At 58.5% G+C, this 12,930-nt stretch overlaps 1 protein-coding gene and 1 long non-coding RNA gene across 26 annotated transcripts in view; one reads left to right on the top strand and one right to left on the bottom strand.

The window, feature by feature from the left end:
• The window catches only part of SHANK2 (SH3 and multiple ankyrin repeat domains 2), a 459,770-nt gene that overhangs the window by 315,762 nt on the left and 131,078 nt on the right, over positions 1–12,930 (top strand). For 21 of the 23 annotated variants that reach the window (XM_088789779.1, XM_074336881.2, XM_074336891.2 and 18 more), the window contains 2 exons: positions 8,522–8,604; positions 10,172–10,296. In XM_088789779.1, the coding sequence (XP_088645905.1) occupies positions 8,522–8,604; positions 10,172–10,296 (208 nt within the window). Of the gene's footprint in view, positions 1–8,435; positions 8,605–10,171; positions 10,297–12,930 lie in introns of those variants that run through there. The other 2 variants (XM_088789783.1, XM_088789784.1) reach the window with 1 other exon arrangement.
• LOC148755993 (uncharacterized) lies at positions 3,995–8,497 on the bottom strand. 3 transcript variants are annotated; one of them, XR_016018431.1, is made up of 3 exons: positions 8,362–8,497; positions 7,520–7,694; positions 3,995–4,737 (listed from the first exon to the last, which is right to left on the bottom strand). It is a non-coding gene; the product is annotated as an uncharacterized LOC148755993 (long non-coding RNA). The 3 variants fall into 3 exon arrangements; XR_016018432.1 differs by lacking the exon at positions 8,362–8,497 and adding an exon at positions 7,945–8,082; XR_016018433.1 differs by lacking the exon at positions 8,362–8,497 and adding an exon at positions 7,945–8,075 and having other exon boundaries at positions 7,520–7,646.

The raw sequence follows: 12,930 nt of genomic DNA, 5'->3' as shown, positions 1-12,930 counted from the left end.
TTTAGGAAATGTTTTTGGGTGATTTATTACCAAATAATGAGACAATTTAATTTCAGTCGTCTTTGCACATTATGGCTTCTATTAGGAAAACCTCGCGCTGCCGATCGTGTTCGCGACGGGGAGGAAAGCGGGTGTGACGAAGGCTGGGCCGGGCGTTGTCTTAGCTGCCTGTCTGCGACATGGCTCCCGTAAGGCCGCCTCTCTCGGAGTGGGCGTGTGGCTCCATGGGGACGGAGCCCGCGTCCTCGCCCATGTAGTGTGAAATGACACTGGCCCCTGCTCGTGCAGCCAGGTGGGCGCCCAGGAGCCGCCTCATTTGTGAATGAATCGCCCACATGCGTCATCTCCCCCACACAACGCGAACAGCCTTGCACAGATGTCTCTCAGAACAGCAAGATGTCCCCGGGCAGAGGGCTGCGTTTCCCCTGGGAACTGTGGCAGCCACCTCCCCGTACCAGGCAGGTGGGTGAGAGGGCAGCACCAAGTACTCACCTGACCGGAAACCAGGAAGCAGGATGCAGGAGTGGCGGTGTGTGTGCCCAAGGGTAAGGGGCCCGCCCGGCAGCAGCACGTGACAGGTGACTCGGGGAGCCCTCCTGCTTGCTCTCAGCCTCCACGCCTTCCCAAGAACGAGGCTGGCCCTGTCCCCGCCGCCCGTGGAGCGGCCCTCTGTGCCACTGTGCGGCCAGTGCTACCGCGGTGAGCTGGGCCGCCTGCCCACGCCTGGCATCTCTGCCCAGCTGGGACACCTGTTGAGTCCCCGACCCCCCCTCGAAGAGCTGACGGGCTCTCTGTTTAGTCGCATCCTTTCTGATTGGCAGAGCCTGGAAATTTCTAGGACAGCCACTGCCATCCCTGGTCCCTGGAGCTCCCTCTTTCTAATAGTGTCCCAGTTCCTGCCTCTCTCAGGTTGTCACCGAAATGCATTTACACGAGGAGAGATTTAGATGAGGCTTCTCTCAGGCTTCCGTTTCCTTGCCCTGGAGAAGGCGGGGTCCCCCGCCCACAGCGGCTCTGGGAAGGAGCTTTCCAGGGCGATGAATTCCCCTATCTCTCTTACGGGAGTCCTCCCGGGGCCTCCGCAGACACCTGAGCTCTAGTGGCGCCAGCCCAGATCCAAACAAACATATTCCGCACACTCAGTGTGCCTCTCCCCAGCACAAATGCTGAGCTGAGTCTGATGCTTCTGCCTTTGAACCCATCTATCTGCCCGTAAGTAGAACTCATTGCAGTAACTCCCCCGGCGGCTTCCGCGATTTCGTCACCATCATCTGCATCCCCAGGAATTCTTTTAAAGTGAGAACATCTGACTTGCGAGTGGTTTCCATGTGCAGTGACATGTTCACGGACACGAAACGGAGCGAGTTGTGATGTTGACCCCACATTAGAATTTGGAGACACAGACTGATGTCCGTGTTTCCATTTCGTCTTTGGGTTTTGGAGCCAGTGGCTTGTGGGGCCAAGTTACTGAAATCGCCCGCAGACCTGAGGAGGGTCAACGTACCTGAGTCCAGGCTCCGCATCTGGTGCTTGTGGCCCCTCCTGCTGGCTTCAGGCACGTCCTCCCAGGTCTGTGCCTCGTCTGACAGCAGCTCCTGCCCTGGGACCAGGCCATCCTGACCACCTGCACTGTCGCTCCCGCTTCATGCTCATGGTTAGGGAGAGTCACCATCGGCGATGGCAGACATGTGTGTGAATCACTTAGATGGAAACATGCTGCTGGGACCCAGTTCTTGCCACATGCAAGTCAACCCTGGGTCATTCCAGCGGGATGCAGGCCTGGTGGGATAAAAGCTGGGGGAAGGAGAAAGGGGACAGTTGCTTTCCTATCATTTTGGCCTTTGCGTGATGCTGGGGAAAGCATGGGCTGTCCCGGGCCTGGCTGAAGCTGCATCCCGCCTCTCACCACCGGGCCAGTGTGTCCCTGGTGTGCAGGGGGCCGACACCCATGGCCCACGTGATCAGCTCATCCTGCCTCTCTGTTGTGCACCCGAACCTCTGTCCATGTGGTTCCAACTCTGTCTGGAATGTTCTCCTCTCCCTCCCCGCTTGCCCTCTCCAGCCTCCCAGCCCATTCACTCCTGCTCACGTGTGGGTCCTCCTCCTACAGGAAGCCCTCCGCCCCACTTGCAGTTCTCACAGCACCACATCCTGCACACTTCTGTGACTAGTGGATTAATACTTGTCTTCCCATCTGCCTGGTGTATGAGTTTCCAGAGGCTACTCTAACAAATTACTACAGACTGGTGGCTTCAAGCAACAGAAATGGGCTTTCCCCCAGTTCTGGTGGCCAGAAGTCTGAGATCCACCTGTGGCAGGGCCGCGCTCCCTCCAAAGGCCCTGGGGGGGGGGGGCTTTCCTGCCTCCTCCAGCTTCCGGTGTTTGCCATGTGCTCCTTGGCCTGTGGCTGCATCGCTTCCTTCTCTGCCTCTGTCTTCACACAGACTTCTCCTCCGTGTCTCTGCGTTTCAAGTCTCCCACTCTTTTCCTCATATAAGGACCAGTCACTGGTTTTAGGGCTCTCGTTAAATCTAAGGTGATCTCATCTGCAAAGACCCTATTTCCGAATAAGGTCACGTTCACAGAGACAGGGGGGTTAGGACTTGAGCATATCTTTTGGGGGGCCACCATGCAACCCACGACACCTGGCATCTCCGTAACGAGCAGACGGGGCCTGATACCCAGTCCCTCACCTGACATTGAGTAGGTGTTCAGTTTTAAGGAATGGCTGCCTTAATTCACTAATTAACGTGGTCGCTTAGTCACTGCCCCCACCCCCTCCTGAACTTAAGTCCCAGACCAAAACCAAGCCCCAGTGGAGCTGCGAAGAAATGTCACTGTTTGACTTGATGGGGCTGTCCCAGCGGGGTCCTGAGTGTGCCAGGTAAAGCCACCTAGTCTACCCCAGCTGTCCTCAGCTTCACAAGTTCAATGTCAGCCGTGGTCCTTCCCATGTGGGGCAGGGCTCCTTCCCACCCCGGGGCCCCATGCTCACGCCTCTTGGCCGCCCCAGAACTGGCTTCCTGTGGCTCCATGTTTACACCTCCTCCAGGACCAGGTCTCGCTGCCAAGAGAGCTTGTTCAGTGACTGACCAGTCCTAAACGCCAGCTGTCATCGCTGGCCCCTGCTACCTCCTGGACCCAGGTGACGGGCAGCATTCTTTCAAGCCCATTGAGGCCCTGCTGGGAGAAGTGAACCTCGGACCACAGTTCAAAGCCACTCGATGACTGGCCTGCTATGGTTGTGCAAGGCAGGCACCAGGAGACCATGAAAGGCCGGCCAGCGGGGTCGGGACCCCGATTTCTCAGGCCCGCCCATGGGGTAAGGACCCCGGTTCCTCAGGCCTGCCAGTGGGGTGGGGACCCTGATTTCTCAGGCCGGCCAGTGGGGTCGGGACCCCGATTTCTCAGGCCCGCCAGCGGGATGGGGACCCCGATTTCTCAGGCCGGCCAGTGGGGTGGGGACCCTGATTTCTCAGGCCGGCCAGTGGGGTGGGGTCCCCGATTTCTCAGGCCAGTCAGTGGATTGGGGACCCCTATTTCTCAGGCCCGCCCATGGGGTAAGGACCCCGATTTCTCAGGCCGGCCAGTGGGTTGGGGACCCCTATTTCTCAGGCCCGCCCATGGGGTAAGGACCCTGATTTCTCAGGCCGGCCAGTGGGTTGGGGACCCCTATTTCTCAGGCCCGCCCATGGGGTAAGGACCCCGGTTCCGCAGGCCTGCCAGTGGCCTGTATGCCACCTCTGTATGAACCAGAATGCCCCTTCCTTGAAGCACTGGACTTCTATCTGTGCCAAAATCGCCGTCGTAAGTACGTGGTTCCGTGATGGCCGTGATGTAGATGGTGTCCTCGGCAGGGGGACTTTCACGCCCTGCACTGCTGTGCTTGGCAGGGCTGGACACCTACCCCCTTTACCTTCCACAGCTCCTGCTGCATTGGGGTGCATTAAAGTGCCCCCCACGCTGTTGAGAACACATTTGGAGCGAGCACGGCTGGATTACACTTTTGTGTTTAATCAACAAACACAGGTAGAATATCAGCAAGGGGAAACATGTCGCGTCGGGAGATCTGACCAGCAGCGGGGCATGGAGCCCCCAGCTAACGGGTCAGTGGGCACAGGGGCCCTGTCAGAGGCTTGGCAAGGCTCGAATGGACCCTGGGGGAGAAAATGTGTGACGCTACCCCGCGGTAGGAGGTTTGGGCCGGATGGCTTCTGCCCGGGTCAGAGGGCCTGTGAGCTGTCCAGCGCTGGGGGCGGCGTAGCAGGCAAAGGGCACGTGACACCTGCGGCCGTGGGGTGTTCCGAAGGCCCAGGGTGCTCAGTTGGGTAAGGCTGCCTCAGCACATTTCAGGGGAGTGAAAATGAGCCGGAGACTGGACTGTGACCGTGGTCTGTGGTCCCAGGCAGCAAGGGGCAGGTGCAGAGGGGGTGTTGCGGGCCCTCTTTGGGGTGGGCTGTTTGTTTCATGAGGCCCCGCCCCCAGGGAGCAGGTGGCCGTGACTTCCCCAGGCTCACCCAGGTCAGCAGCGTGGAGACCCTGCAGGTGCCGAGGTTGAACCCCAGTGAAGTGGGGTCGCAGGCGTCTGGGCTGTGTCTCGAGAACCGATCTGCTGGTGTGGGACAGGGTTGTCTGGGGCTGAGGTCAGGGTCGCCTCGGGATCTTGGGGTTCAACACGGCCCCCGCAGCCTCACCCAGAAGCCGCATCAGTGCCACAGCTTCCGGCCATGAGCACGCCTGTCATGTTGAGACCATTTTTAGATTCTGAAACCAGCAGCAAGAGCCCCCTGAGAGTTCCTAATCTCCAGGAAGGTCCCTCCCTGAGGCCCACAGCGTGGGGTGCCCAGTCTGATCAGTAGGGGGGAGAGAAAGGTGCATGGCGGTGCCATGCGGACAAAACTAGATGTCAGCTCCTGTTTTAAGGGACCAACCCTTCCGTTCGCGTTTCCTGTGGTTTTTCATGGGCTGCTACAGAGAGTGTAAGTTTCTAGGCCCGGGCCGACCTTTCTGCTTCGTCTCGGGGTTCCTGGGCCGGCCTGGCTGCGTGCAGTAGGTACTCCACAGAGCTGAGCTGCTCCTGCCCCTGGGTACGGCTGGGAATCGGGGTGTCCCTAAGTTGAAACCTCCTTCGGTCTTCCTTGGGCTGCCTTCCCTGCCACCCCTGTTCTCTCCTGGTTTCACACCCATTTGGTTCCGTCCCACAGACATCGTGGGGTGCGTTGTGCTGTGCTGGGTGCTCTGGGCGTCTGGGGGTGAGCTGCAAGATGAGGGCACTGCCTTTCAGGACTCCATGTCTCCTGGGGGATTCGTCCCTAGAGGGCATGTGGGGTGCTAACGGGCAGATGCCCTGTGTTCAGGGGGGTGGGGTGGGGAGTCTTGTCCTACTGGCTCCTCCAAGTCTCTACGAGGCAGGTACAATACTAGATATGCTGGTGGGGACACAGGCTCTGGGAAGCGAAGCCAGCAAATGGCTGAGTTGGGATTCAGACCCAGGTCTGCTGTGAATGACAGCGGGTCATGATGGGCAGGCAGCAGGGACATCAGGAGTTTGGCATCGACTCAGCAAACAGGACGTGGCCAGCAGAGTGCAGGGCAAGGCGGTGGCAGTCACAGGGATGAGTCAGAAAGTTCTTAGGCAGGTCAGGACTTGCTGAGAGGGGTAAGCTGGGCTCGGGAGCCGGCTCTGTGGTCAGCCCAGGAACGGTCCTTACGGGAGGAGGACAGGTGGGCACATGTAAACACCCGTCCTGCTCAGGGTGGTTGCTGGGTGCCTGCGCTGGGATAGGTTCATTCATGGCCACAAGGCATGTCTGCTATTATGCCCATTTTGCAGAGCGGGACCCTGAGGCTCCGAAGGTCACAGTGACCTTCAGGTCAGAGCACAGCTGGGGTTTGAGTTGAGCTCTGTATGATGTCAATGCCACCCTTGCCCACCAGGACAGAATGCCCCTGTTCGGTCAGTGGGGAGGGGCCAATAAGTGCCCAGCCAGCTGTACTGTCCCTAACCGGTGGGGGCACGGCTGGTAGGAAATGTGCAGGTCGTCTGCGAGGTACGTGAAGCCCGAGGCAGGTCCGGGCAGCATTTGATTCTGCGGGCAGAGTTGGGCCACGGAAGGGCTGTGCGCCTGGTGCTGGGCAGAGGTGGGTGCTGGGGGCCACGTGTGTCCCCAGGGAGAGCAGGCTCAGGACCCTCTGGGATTTGGGGGGCTGCTTGCCAGCGGCTACTCATGCGTAGAAAAGTGCAGGAGCAAAAGGCCGTGCCTTGGGCAGCTGGGGCCCTTGGGGAGCTTTTCCCTGGAGGAGGGGACAGGAGCCGGTTGTGGGGTTTGCACCTGTTAGGCACCAAGTGAACCACAGGGCCAGGGTGGCCCTTCCCCCGAGAGGGTCAGAGGGTGGTGGTGGGACAGCATTTTGTGCCTGCGTTCTTGCTGGGGAGGCCTGGGAGAGGATCTGATCCCCACAGAGCCCCTGCCCACCCCCACCCATTCCTGTGGTTCCAGGTCTGGCTAACGGCCAGGCCGGCTGCGGTTCCAGATGGCAGGTCAGGGGATGGCTCCCTGGGAGTCTCGCGTTCCCCCATACCATCACGGGTATCGACCCATATAACCTCACCAGATTCCCGGGAGGCCTGCGGCTTGTTCTCACCGCCTTGTAATGTGAAGGGAAACTGAGGTTTAGACAGCCCTGTGACTCACTAAGCATCGGGCAGGGCAGCAGCCACGTGACCCCGCTGGCTCCTGACCATGCTTCGGATCTCGTCTGGTGGGCTGTGCCGTCATGGCCGAGTTCCCAGAATGGGGGCTCCCTGCCCGTGGCAGGCTGTCCGGAGAGTGGGAGGTAGAGCAGGAGCCCAGGGACTGACTGAACTGCCCTCCCGAGTGGTTAGACCACACTGGGCAGTCATCCTGGATTGCATGGTCTGCCAGATGTCCAGGTGTGGGTCCCCACTGTACCGGCCCTTCTCTGGAAGACAGAGTCACCTGACGAGTTCCTTTTTTCACGACCGTCTGATGTGGGGGCAGGGGGCAGGAGTGTGTCAGGATATGTGCCCCCCTCCAGCTGTGTCCGCCCACGTCTCTGAAGCTCCCCTGCCTCATCTGCACCGTGGAAGCTGCCCACCACCTTGTCCGAGTGCCCCTGCCCCTCCTCTCCCAGGGGTCCCCAATCTTGCTTGGCTGTGCTGCTCCCAGGTGGCTGCATCCTGGGGCCACGTGCTTCCTGCAGGCGGCAAATCCAGTGCTGGGCAAAGCTGACCATCATTTGCCTGGGACTCGGAGCCCGTCAGTATGTCCCATCGCAAGCTCTCTGTCCCCCGGCCTGCGCCTCAGACAGAGGCCTGCTGGGTTCTTCCAGGCCCGCTGCAGCCTTTCCATGCGGGGGAGCTTGTGGGGGTGGGTGTCTTTCTGTTCACACCCCGTCCTCCCACCCAGCCCCTTAGGACCCTGGAGAAAACCTGTCCTCGGTGCTTCCACCCCCACCCCCCCTTCACACAGGCCTCCAGCTCCAGCTCCTGACTTACTTCCGGGGCAGCCCCCCACAGTGGGGCAGGGCCAGGTCTTGCAGCCGGCCTGGCCTGCTGGGAAGTCCACTTCGGTCGTGCACCCGGTGCTTCCGGGGATGGAGAACCATGTGGCAAAGCGCCCTTCCTGTAAATGACAGCAGCTGATGCAAAGTTGGGCCTTTGGGTTTCTTTCCTTAAAAAAAAAAAAAAAAAATGCTGTGCCAAGAGGCAGACGGTGTGGCTTTAGATTGTCTCTCAAAGGGGGAGCCCGGGCCCCCTTCTCCCCATCTCCACATCATCATCCCCCAAGGGAGGCCCGAGCCCGAGCACCGCCGCTGGCCCTGGTGGAGTGACCTGCCTCCTGCTGGAAGCCCCCGCCCGCCGCATGCTCCCGCCGCCCCTCCACCAGCCTGCAGTTTGTCTGCGCGGGTGACGCTGCTCACTGGAGGCACCACGTTCCCTCGGACGGAGGAGAGGGAGGGGTCGCTGCGTCTCCTGGTGCCGGCTCACGCAGGGAGCAAATAGAATTTGATTTTTTTAAAAAAACCTCTTCAAGAAGAAGGAAAAAAAAAAAGCAAAAGTGCTGCCTCATTTCTCCTCCGGCTGATTTCATTTGCTCCCTGGCAGATGCCTCCGGCCGGGGCTCCTTAGCGCACGGCGGGCGTGCGTTCCTCGCGGCCGCTCACTCTGCCTGCTTTCCGGTGCCTGGAGCCAGCCCGCCCAGCCAGCGCCCGGGCCTCCCCACCATGTATGACTCCTTCCTCCCGCTCACTCCTGCTCTGCCTCTGCCTGGCCCCCCCTCCGAGCCCCATTGTGCGGTGCCCGCCTATCCCGTTAGCCTGCCCCCCCAGCTGCCTCACTCCTCCTGCGCCCTGTGCCGCTCGCTCCCTCCATGCTGCCTGGATCCGGCAAGCTGGGTGATTAATTGGCTCTGATGATGAGCGTCCCCGTCGGAGGAGCAGCCACGGTGATGATGACGGGTCACAATAATGGTCGCTATCCCCGGACTTCTCTCTGCAGTGACTGCATCATCCAGGAGAAGACGGTGGTCCTGCAGAAAAGGGACAATGAGGGCTTTGGGTTTGTCCTGCGAGGGGCGAAAGGTAAGAGCCGCTGCGCCCAGGCTGGCTGCGTTCACATGTCGCGTGTGTGTGTGTGTGTGTGTGTGTGTGTGTGTGTGTGTGTGTGTGCACGCCTGTAGAAAAGACGCTCCCCAGCCCCGAAAGCAGCCTTTTTCCTGGGGGCACTTGGTTGCTAGGCAACCGTGTTCCTTAACTGCTGCCTTACTCAGAGAACCCCAGGGCCTCCTTTAGGAATATTTTTAATTTTCTGGACACAACATCACTCTGGACGAGCTCTCTCTGTCTCCCTCCCCCCACCCAGTTTTTTCTTTTCGATCATGGATATAATTTATGTTTTGTGGCTTAGTTCAGCCCAACTGTGGCTGCGTTCGGAGCTCCTGTCTCAGGCACCCAGAATTAGCCAGTCCTGAGTTCCAGGGTCTAGAAACCACCCCGTCCTGAGAGTGGGCTGCTGCTCCAAGTGCAGCAGACGTCCCTGTGCCTGCCTCTGAGGTGACTTTGCCAAGGAAATGTGGCAAGATGGTCCCCTCTGCTGTGGCCTGAGCCAGCAGCACTCACCATGGTGGGGGGCTCAGGGGACGTGTCCCACGGCCGTGCACTCACTGCCATTCTTTGACCTGGGGGCTCCCCTTTAGAAAGAAAACAAAATGGCATCGCCTCCCCACCAGAGGGGACAGCTGTCCACCGCATGTGTGGTGGGTAAGCCATGTGGAAGTTTCTACACTGGGGGCCCGGCGCCTGTGCTGGGGGTGGCCTTCTTCCCTGAGCGGCAAGCCCACCTGCCCGAGGCTCAGGCTGTCCAGAGAGAGAAAGAAAACGTGACTCTGTCTCCATGTGTGTGTCCATGATTGTGTGTGATGTTCTCTCCCCTCCCCCTGCCGAGGCCATCTTCATCCTCCCACCCCACTCCCACCCCACCCCCCACCCCCACCTCGGCCCCTCAGCTCAACCCAGGAAAGTCCACCTCTTGCCCTGGAGTTTAGTCGGCAGCTGTGTAGGACGCGGAGGCCAGGCTCGCAGTGCTGTGCAGCGGGGGCCCTGCCCTCCCGTGGACACCGGCTGCAGGGTGGTCCCAGAGAGCCAGGCTCCCCCACACACAATTCGTAAGCAGGTTCCAAATCTCCAGCCCCCCACTGGGTCAGCGTTCTGTTCTGTCTGTGCCCCCACTTGGCTTCCCTTCATTGCGGGTCTTCGTAGCCTTAGATTTGGCAAGTGGTTCCGTGTGGTGTTTCTGTAGCTTTGTGTGGTTATGGGGGAAACTTTTCCATTTTTAGAACTGAAAATGTTTAGTCACGGACGCTTTTAAAGAAAATGACAGGCGTGTACATACAGACATGTACAGTGGGGCACGTTACTCCGTGTTTTCAGCAGAGAGGCCGAAAGATAGGCTGGCCCCAGATGCCTTTGGCTCATTACGTGGGTGCTGACCTGTGACTTGAGTGGCCAGCCCTTCCCAGGGGAGCGCTGGCCTGCACCGCCCACTTCCAGCAGGAGACACACGGGTCTTTCTCCCGAGGTCCCATGGGGGTGGGGCTGCCCACTTGGAAACCTCTCCCAGGCTTGTAACCAGGTGTCCTTGCCTTCCCAGCGGACACGCCCATTGAGGAGTTCACGCCGACGCCGGCGTTCCCGGCCCTGCAGTACTTGGAGTCCGTGGATGAAGGCGGGGTGGCATGGCAAGCCGGACTGAGGACTGGGGACTTCTTGATCGAGGTAGGGATGCAAGTGATTGTGTCTTTCTGCTGGGGGAGAGCGCCGACTCTCTTACGGCTGGGGTCCATGTCTTGGCAGCGTGGCCGAGGGGCCAGGACGCGGGTGCTTGTGGAGGCTGCATGGACTCGGGCTTGCTTGTGTCTGTGCACTGTGGTGCCACTTCCTGTAGACGTGTGTGTTTGGGTTGTGTTCGAGGCCTTGGCTGTAAGTCTTTGGAGGGTGGGAATGAGTGTGGAGTTTGGCCATTGGTCTTGAACTCGCAGGAAGAAAAACGTGGCTGCCGTGATGTCAGGGCCACACAGAGGTCTGCAGAAAGTTTCGCCGTGACTGTGAATAGACACCACAAGGGCCCATCGGCCATCTGTGTGCCATCGGGGCCAGCTGGAAGGTGCAGGACTATGGCTGGCATGAGGTCTGTAATGGTGGTGGCTCAGAGTCTGTTGGTTCGTAAGTTGCGGTAACTGGCCTGTCTGTCGGTGGAAGACGGCCTTCAAACACCGAAGAGCTGCGCAGGAGAGGTGGCTGCGGTGGATGGCACTGAAAGGCAACTTAAAATTCAGGTGCTTTGAAAACCAGCTTCCGCTGGTAGGTAAAAGGAGGGCACATCGTCCTCACTGAAAGAATCCCACGACATGCAAGGGCCCGTGTTTCTCAGGCACCCGGAGCTGCCGCGTCGCTGTGTGTGAGCTGTCCAAGCTGCCCGCACACCTGAGCTCCCAGCCCTCGGTGGCTTTAGGTGTTACTTTCAATCTCATACAGGAACGTGTGACTCTTTGGAAATGTTAGGGGTAAGAGAGTCTGTTGCACCTGGGAATAGTCTTTGTAGGAGGTTGGGTAAGGGCAAATGGCCCTTGCTGGAGTTCGCGTTTCTTGGACAAGTGTTCTCGGTGCTAACCCTGAGCCCTGTGTCTTCGCATTGGAAATCCATGTGTGGGTGGAAGGAATGGCTGTGTGGTGTCCCACTCGCCACGTCGTGGTCCCTGCCATTGGGCCGGCCCGACACTTGTCCATTTCATAAAGGAGGACACCCCTGCTGTGGCGAGATGGCCACGTGAAGCCATTTCTGTCCACTAGGCCTAGGTTCCCAGGGGTGCTTTTTGAGCTGTGCTTTTGCTCCTGGTCTCCTTAGCTCTGCAAGGCTGCTAGAGCAGCGGGAGTCGGAAGAAAGATACCGTTGGAGGGGAGGGAGCCAGGTGCAGTGGGGAAGGTGCCGTAACCTGTTCCAGGTACCTCGTGTCGTGTCATTTTATCTGCTGAGCGATGTATTTAAATTGCCACTGTCCCCTCAGAGCCTGGCTGGGATGGAGAAGGGAGCTCATTTGGATGCTTGTCCATTTAAACTGTGGGAATTGTATCCAGAATGATGGAGACTAGAACCCACTGTGGTTTCATGGGTTAACTCGATTTGTAACCTCATGAAAATGCAGAGACATAGGGTTGAATCATCTTCTGTAGGATGTAGTTGTGATGTAAGTCCCCTTCGTGTGTGTGTGCGCACGCGTGTGCGTGCTGTGTGTGAGTGCGTGCGCATGCGTGTGTGTGTGTGTGTGTGTGTGTGTGTGTGTAAGAGGGGCTCCATTAGGTTGACAGAGCTGTTGTTGGTTTTAAATCATAAACGAGGGCTGCAGATGTAAGCACACCCCCGTTGTGAGGCTCCTCAGATTGTTTCCTTAATAAACTATTCACTAACAGAAACGGGGGACCCCCGTGGGTCCGTGGCCCAGGGAAGCAGAGCTGCATGGGGCTGGCGGATGTGGCCCCAGCACACCTGGGCTGGGTCCAGAAGGCTCACCACCTGGTTGGGTGAACGCCTCCGTGGAATTGGGAGCATTAAGAGTTTCTGCACTTCTGTTTTCAAAGCATTTCCTTTGACATTGCTCCTAACCTCTGATATGCAAATATATTTGCCATTTTGGAACAGGCTTTATATTCTGGGTAACCTCTGCATTCCAGGATTCTAGGAGGGCCCGCACTGGAAGCATTAGGCTGTGTTGGTGTTATTGTATCACAAATGACCTGCAGGAGGAGTGGGGTGTCCTTCGCCACAGCCCCTCCGAGGCTGCTCACCAGTGGTCCTGTAGTGACGAGGGCGGGGGCTGGACCCTGGGAGCCCAGCTCCTCCCAGTCCATTTCCAAGGCTACGTGGTGGGGCTCAGAAATCCTCCTTTAGGCGCTTGGATTAAAAAGACTAAATCTCCATTGAATTGTTTTCCTAGCTACCGGATTCCACCACTAGAATCTTAATATCATTTATAGCTGCACGTTGTTTCCCACAGACAGTTGTTTTACATTTTTAGGGAAAAGCTGCCACCTTGGAGGGATTGTTTTAGATGGACTCGTGTCTCAGGTGGTCTTCGTCTGGCAGGAAGCCACCCCTGGAGTCGATGGGCTGTCTGAGCTCTTGGTGAGGTGCAGGGGCCCATATGGAAAGCTGCCCCAAGTGGGGACAAAGTGTCCTCATCCTCGCCACATCCCCCCGCAAGCCTTCCTTCCGCTCTGCTGTTGGAAAGGAACTCAGAGCATGTCACATGTTTATTTGCTCTTTGAAAACGCAGGCTGCGTTTGAAGTTGGGACCAAGAGGCCACTCTGAAGGAAATTTCTGCTCTTGGAAGCCCTTCTTGGACTTTGTCAGC

This window comes from Rhinolophus sinicus, chromosome 14, assembly GCF_057876585.1.
Source record: "Rhinolophus sinicus isolate RSI-liver-muscle chromosome 14, RSI-T2T, whole genome shotgun sequence".
In the NCBI taxonomy this organism is placed as follows: Eukaryota; Metazoa; Chordata; class Mammalia; order Chiroptera; family Rhinolophidae; genus Rhinolophus; species Rhinolophus sinicus.
Note: the sequence above shows the minus strand (reverse complement) of the source record. Positions and strands in the feature narration are given on the sequence as shown.